General features: G+C 55.3%; 3 protein-coding genes across 3 annotated transcripts; 2 read left to right on the forward strand and 1 right to left on the reverse strand.

Annotated features, from left to right (window-relative positions):
- Nucleotides 1-513: 513 nt before the first annotated feature.
- H310_05171 (hypothetical protein) lies at nt 514-2,640 on the forward strand. The gene has a single exon (XM_008869813.1). It carries the CDS (start codon nt 595-597, stop codon nt 2,374-2,376), a length of 1,782 nt encoding a protein of 593 aa, XP_008868035.1. The 5' UTR covers nt 514-594; the 3' UTR covers nt 2,377-2,640.
- A 300-nt stretch (nt 2,641-2,940) lies between these two features.
- On the reverse strand, nt 2,941-3,670 carry H310_05172 (hypothetical protein). The gene has a single exon (XM_008869814.1). It carries the CDS (start codon nt 3,544-3,546, stop codon nt 2,965-2,967), a length of 582 nt encoding a protein of 193 aa, XP_008868036.1. The 5' UTR covers nt 3,547-3,670; the 3' UTR covers nt 2,941-2,964.
- Nucleotides 3,671-4,505: 835 nt separating this feature from the next.
- On the forward strand, nt 4,506-5,432 carry H310_05173 (hypothetical protein). Its single transcript, XM_008869815.1, has one exon. It carries the CDS (start codon nt 4,670-4,672, stop codon nt 5,348-5,350), a length of 681 nt encoding a protein of 226 aa, XP_008868037.1. The 5' UTR covers nt 4,506-4,669; the 3' UTR covers nt 5,351-5,432.
- Nucleotides 5,433-7,027: the final 1,595 nt, after the last annotated feature.

The raw sequence follows: 7,027 nt of genomic DNA on the forward strand, positions 1-7,027 counted from the left end.
TTTGACTGTTAATTTATGTGCTTGTCACTGAGTTCCTTCACAAATTGCCTCCTTCGTCGCCGCCCTCGTTCTCCGTCCGTCCTGTTTGCCATTCATCATGTCCGACAGAGCGCGACCATTTCCGGATAACAAATGGCAATATGCGGATCTTTTTCTCCCCAAGTTGGGAATACAAATCCATCCAAAATGAGGTATGTTCGAATGAACTCACTGTCGGTGGGAGAATTCCTATTTTCGAACACATTCGGTGGGGTTTGTCCTTGTGAATACCCTAAAAGTCCGAAACTGGTTGAGGTTGGATTGATGAAATGGGTATCATACAAATCCCAAGTGAAATCATTGAAAACATTGTGCAATTCCGATATTTATATTTCCCGTCGCGATATGTTGGGCGAGGGAATTGAATTCGCGAAAGTTAAACTTGAAGTATCTATTCCTTCTTTTGTCCTGAAGGCAAAAGAATTACGAGGAAGTACCATAAATTAAAATTCACAAAAACGACACGTTTATATTTTCGGCCACGTGGCTAAAACTTCCCCGCCCATACAATAATTCCATTTTTGCATTTTGCAAGGCGGCGGCGTCGGCGGCACCATGCTCGAGTACGACAACTCGGCGTTCTACTACTTTGGGATCTCCCTCGGGTCGATTTATGTGATTCCCATGACATACTTGAGCCTCAAGCGCATCATCTACGGCTTGTTCCTCAAGGACAAGGTCCTCGACTTGAACAACGTGCGGTGCGATCGGGAACTCGCCAAGGTGCGCAAGCTCCAAGCAGAGAAAACGTCGCTCAAGAATATTTTCAACCCTGTGTTTGTTGCCAACTTGATTATCCTCGTCGTCATGTGGTACGGGATGTATCAAATGATCATGCTGGTCAAGGACGATTCCGAGATCAAGTCGTTTGACCCGTACTCTGTGTTGGAACTCGCTGTCGGATCGACGGAAAAGGAAGTCAAGCGTGCGTACCGCCTCATGAGTCTCAAGTACCACCCGGACAAGAACATTGGCGATCCTGTCGCGGAACAGAAATTCGTCTTGGTCGCCAAGGCGTACCAGTCGTTGACTGACCCCGTTGCAAAGCGCAACTACGAACTGTACGGCAACCCCGACGGTCGCCAGTCCCTGCAGCTCAGTATTGGTCTCCCCACGTTCTTGCTGGACAAGGAAAACCACTTGGCGATCTTAACGATCTACTTAATTGTGCTCGTCGTTGCCATCCCGTCCGTCGTCGCCATGTGGTACTCCAAGTCGAAGCAATACGGTGACAGCATGATCATGTATGATTCGTACGGGTTTTTCAACTACGCATTGAGCGAACATGCACATTTGAAGATGATGCCCGAGATTTTGGCAGGCTCTGCGGAATTCCGCGATGTGCCGCTGCGCGAATCGGACCAGGCAGAACTCGGTGCGATCTACCGCGATTTGAAGCAGGACCAAACAATCGTCAAGGCTCGATTCAACCACCCCGTGATTGCCAAAGCCAACTTGCTCCTTCACGCGCATTTGACGCGCAAGCCCCTTAGCCCTGCCCTCCGTGCGGACCTGAACTTTATGTTGAAGAAGTCGATCCACCTCATTGACGGGATTGTCGAGATCTGTGTGTCGAAGGGATGGCTGCAGACGATCATCAACGCGATTGAGTTTGAACAACACATTTCCCAGGCGTTGTGGGTCAAGGACTCGTCGCTGCTGCAGCTACCACATTTTACCGAAGCTGATGTGAAGGCAGCGATTGTCGGAAAGAACGCAGTGCGGTCGCTGGCGCAGTTTATCGACTTGTCAGTGGAAGACCGTAAGGGTATGGCAAAGATGACGGACGATGAAAAGGCTGAAGTGAACCGTGTGTGCGACACGATTCTGCCCAACATTGACGTCGAGTTGTCGGTGGAAGTCGAAGATGAAGACGTGATTGCGGAAGGCGACATCTTGACGGTCACGGTCCGCATCACACGCAAGAACGTTCCGGAAGGCGACACGATCGACTTGGTGTACGCGCCAAGCTTTCCGTTCCCCAAGTCGGAGCGGTGGTTCGTTTTGGTCGGGGATGTCCGCATGAACCACCTGCACGCATTTGCCAAGGTGACGTCGCAGGAGCGTGTCGTGGAAGAGAAGCTCCGATTGCAGGCACCCCCCAAGGCCGGCACGTACCAGTTGGATGTGTGGATCAAGTCGGACTCGTACTTGGGTCTGGACCAGCGCAAGGCCGTCCGGTTCACGGTCGTCGCGGCGTCGGACCTCCCCGCGTTCCAGCCTCACCCTGAAGACGTCGAACTCGACAACGACCCGACGCTGTTTGAACAAGTCATGTCGTTGCAGCACGAAGACAGCGACAGCGACGACGACGATGAAGACAAAAAGTCCAAGTAGAGGGTTTTCTCGACCACGACACGTTTATATACTAGTTGGAAAAGTGACGATGCGTTTGTCTGATGTGCCCATGTCCTGTGCGTGGTCCTGTTGGAGAGATCTCGCCAGCATCCTGTCGCTCGCAGCGTCTGCCAGGCTTCACGCGCAGCGGCACGCGTGCTCGCTGGAACGGAGGCCGCGCCATGGCACACAGCGTCGTCATTCTCCACTCGAAATTTGCCGCGTCCTCGTTGCCACCATCATCTTTCTTCAGCTGAAACTTGAGCGACTGCAGCCAACGACAAGAGGTACGTGGCGGGAGTTCTCGTCTGAGTCCTAGTCGGTTGGACAAGCTGCGTCAACGAAAGTTGCGGTGCGCTGCCGCCGCCATGGACGCCTGCTGCATGCACGAACGATACTCGCCGTCCACGAGTCGCGCTCGTCCTTGTGAGCATGCAGACCCCATGGGCAAGGTGAAGGGGGGCATGGCTGACCATTTGCGAATACGAGCGGGATGAGCCCTTGGACGCCCAGATAGATGATTGCACGCGTCGGCGCGACCTGGCCGGAACACTGAACCAACTACTCGAATCTGGTTTTGCCCATTAGTTATCGAAGAAAATACCCCAACACGACGGCGTCGACTTCCATAAAGTCATGGATCGGCTCGACTTCGACATCCTTGGCCTCGTCGTCGTCCACGTCGAGGGGCCTGGTCGATATCACAACAGGGTCCATGTGGTCGGTGCTGGCTAGTAGCGACGTTTGCTGGATGAGCTCGCGGCCGTGTCGGGCGCAGTACCCTCCGGATCGGGCGCATCGCGTGCAGTCGTTCGCTTTGCATCTCCTTCCTCCGCCGTGGGCAACACACCTTTGATTCCGCTGCGCATGTTTGGAGCATCCCTCCTCGATACAGCTCTTGCGAAAGGCAGGGACACCGTGGCGGCTGCAATAGTTGCCGCGACGGGCATTCGCCCAACAGTCGGGCACTTGGCATCTCCGCTTTGCTCCGTGTCGTACGCACAGGTGGCGAGCGTACACTTGGTTGCCGCACATTGGGGCCCGGCATTTGCCCTTGTGCTTGTGAACTTCGCACTTGCCGTCAATGTGGTCGGGCAGCGCCAAGTTGGGGCATCCGTTGAAGCAGCACAAAGGCATCGTGGTTCCTGGTGGTGGCAGTGGTGTAGACATGGCGAGATAAAAAGTGTGGTGCAAGAATTCCCTTCTTGATCATGCGCAGCATGTGGATGCATCCATGAGGCGGCCTCCGCCCCGCCCGCGGCGGTTGTGACGCGCTCGTTTCCGTGGGTGTCTGTGTACGAAATGGTGGGATGCATCCGTTCGATGCCGGATAAAGTGCCGGATAACCAGGAAACACCACCTGCAACGTCGACATCCCTACAACGTCGACATCCCTACAACGTCGACGCCCCTTCGACAGGCGGCGTTGCACGACGCTCGGCTATCGGCATCTCGTGCTCCAGACAGTTGCGCCATGGACCATGGCCATGCGTGGACACGACCGCGTCGTGCGTTCTCTTGGCCGCGCAAAGCGAATCCAACTTGCGATCTGGGCCGTGAGAGGGACACCGGTGCTGCAACACTTGAGCGCGACTTCAAGATGCGCAAAGAGAAGCTTCTCAGAGACACCTGCGTAACACCGACGACCCGCCTCATTGCCGCGCTCGCTTGGTCCCGGTCGTCCTTGCTCATGGGGTGCGGGCGTTCGACCGACTGATGACGATGTTGGGCGAGGTATGCCGTAATGTCGATTCTGGAGGGACGTTAAATAGGTAAAACGTACTTCATCCAGGTGTTGACCAAGTTCAACATGATTAAACGTTCGGACAAGTACAACGTTTATATTATTCTACCCACGAATTTCACGCTGCATGACGCTCTTGGCGACGACACGTTCGCGCAGTAAGCACGACCCCAGACTCCACGACCGACATCTCTTCGTACAGTAGAGCTCGCACCTGCCATCGCACGTGCGCTGCCAAGCAAGAAGGACCAACGATTGCACGTGCGGCCAGCACTCTCGGTGGCGCCGCGCGGGCTCTCCCTGGGGTCCACAGGACGAAGACTCCACCGTACTGACCAAGCGTCGCGTTTACTGTACGTGCAGGCGCGCGCCCACTGTGTAGCTACGGCGCATGTGGCCGCACAAGTATCCGATTCAACATGTATACAACCCTCCCGGGATCGCGCTTGATTACGAAGGCGGCTTTGCGCTCAGATCGGCGCATAGTTGTTGCGCGTGCGAGCTTGGTAGGTGAAAACCGCGACGAGAGCGACCGCCGCCCCGGCCATCATGCTCAAGAAGACGACCACGGCCAAGTTGTGCTGGTCGGAAGAGCCCGCGAGCATCTGGGACGTCGCCGTGTGTGGCACAAATTGCGTTTGGAAGGTCGACGCGAGTTCGAGAATGTCGAGAGCCGAGTCGAACGAGAGCGTTTCGAACGCGTGGATGTCGAGGCCAGGCGAAGTTGCCGACGCGTTCGTGAGCGAACAGTGGGGGAATCCCTTGATGAGTTTCTGGACCTCGCCGTACGCGTCTTTGCATCGCGAGTTCTTGCGAGCGTTTTCGAGCTTGGCCACGGGAGGAATCTCGGTTAGCTTGGCCAAGTTTACACCCGTCGACGGAAGGCACATGAGGACGCTGAATTTGCTGACGAGAGTGAGCGCTGACTTTTGGATCGCGGCCAAGTCGCACGTGTTGGGCACAGTCGGGTACACAGCGACCTTGACGGCTGACACGACCATGCTCCACGTGACACTTTGCACGACGCTCAGTTCCAAGCACCCCTGTTGCGCCGACAAGGTCTGGACGTCCTTGAAGAGGGACTGGCAGTTGGTGGACGCAATGAACTTGTCGCCTTGCTCTGCGGACGGAATCACCTTGGCAGCAAGTTGGTCGGGGGTGATGTTGGCATCGCTGGCGCAAGTGGCGAAGAACGGGCTCGCTTGCGTCAAGTTGGCGACACCCAAGTAATTGGCCTCGACGCAGCGCGGCAACGGGGCGGCGGCAGAAGCGACGGACGCAATCGCGGCAACGAATGCGATGCACTTCATCGTGAGAATCGACAAATGCCACATTGTGTGACTTAGATTTGTGCGCCGTTGCATTGGATAGTAAACTCTTGTGATTGGTCAGAATTGTGGAGCCGTACGACGTGGGAGCCAATCAATTGATAGAAGTCGTTTGAACGAAGTGACTGTATCGAAGTGCAAGGTACGGTAGGCAGTACGTTTTAGGTACAAATGTATAATACGTCTAGGTTAAATCCAGAGCCCAGCACGGTAAAGCCAGATAAACCTATTTAACGTGCCCAGCAGTGTTTTGACCTTGTGATGAATTTCGTGTGAATTGTGTAGTTGATAGATAAAGATGGAATCCGCGAGGGTTGCGCTGCCATGCTGCGTCGATATCGATTCCAGGCCGTGCAGAATCATGAGATTCTCGGGCTCGTAGCTGTACATCTTGGGCCCTTGAGCTATCGTGGAATACGCTCCCCCCCTCGTGGAATTGAGCCCCCCACCGCAAATTTCGATCGCTTCTGTGTCCGAAGGCGGCGTCAGCCTTGCGACCGCATGAATCGGTCGCTCTGCTGCAGCGAAACAGGATGGTCGGGAACTCATCTGACCACTTTCCCTTGGGATCGATGCACCGTAGTGGGCATCCTGGCGTACAAGTGTTTCTTGGCGTAGGGGCCAAGTTTACAGCTGCCGCTTCAAACTACTTCAGATTATGAAGTAACCATTGTGTTCGTCCGCGCATCCGACTGACCCATCGAGAATGCCACGGACACGGTCACCCCGCTGACATCATCCCGATGCGGGCGCCAACACTAGGAGGTGGCTGCTGTTGCTGCCTCGATGTTGCTGTTTTTTGCAATGCAGGCGGCGCTACTGTAGCTGCAACACCTCGTCGCAGTCGGCGCCTGTCGTCCACACAGCACAACTGTGCTGAACTTGCTGGTTGAGGAGCTACATCTCCGCGTGATCGAATTTTGACTTGCTCCACGTCAATCGTAGTCCCCAGCAACGATGCCGTGGTGCTGTCCGGGAGGTGGCGGCGGTGGCTCCACTCACGCATTGACACGCGGGACGACCACTAGATCATTGCGCTCACCACGGTTGAGATCGCGAGCGGTTTTACCGGCCAGGATATTCCAGGCTCTCGCCGGCCCGTCCATGGTCATCTCGGACGCCGGAATTCCCAGTCCTCGAACATCATGCAGCATCGTCAAAGTCGCAGGATTTTTCGTGTTCCGACGGCAACCAGGATCGAGTGTGAGCCCCACGAATGTATTCCCGTCGACAAACGATAAACTATTACGACGCCAGGACACCCTTCACCGCCGTGAACCAGCCCTGCTTGGAACACAACAGAGCCTTGGCATTTTCGTCGCGTGAGTGACGAGAAAGCCCTCAAACATCTACTACATGTTGGCCACACGCAAGAATGCAGCGACTATGTCAGGACTGGCTGCTCGTTCCCGACCGCAAGATAGCATGCTGTCGTCCTGGTTTCGCCCGTAGGGCGGCAACTGCGGCACGGTCGTCTGCTTTTCTGGAAAGCGCATCTGACAACGCACACCGTCTCGTCATACGTGACGTTACGTGGCAGTTACACGATGGGAAATGTAACGGCGGCAAGTTGCATGGC

This window comes from Aphanomyces invadans, assembly GCF_000520115.1.
Source record: "Aphanomyces invadans strain NJM9701 unplaced genomic scaffold supercont1.8, whole genome shotgun sequence".
Classification (NCBI taxonomy): Eukaryota; Oomycota; class Saprolegniomycetes; order Saprolegniales; family Verrucalvaceae; genus Aphanomyces; species Aphanomyces invadans.

Coding starts and splice junctions, on each gene's coding strand:
- H310_05171 (XM_008869813.1), top strand. CDS start 595: ATGCTCGAGTACGACAACTCGGCGTTCTACTACTTTGGGATCTCCCTC.
- H310_05172 (XM_008869814.1), bottom strand. CDS start 3,546: ATGTCTACACCACTGCCACCACCAGGAACCACGATGCCTTTGTGCTGC.
- H310_05173 (XM_008869815.1), top strand. CDS start 4,670: ATGCTCAAGAAGACGACCACGGCCAAGTTGTGCTGGTCGGAAGAGCCC.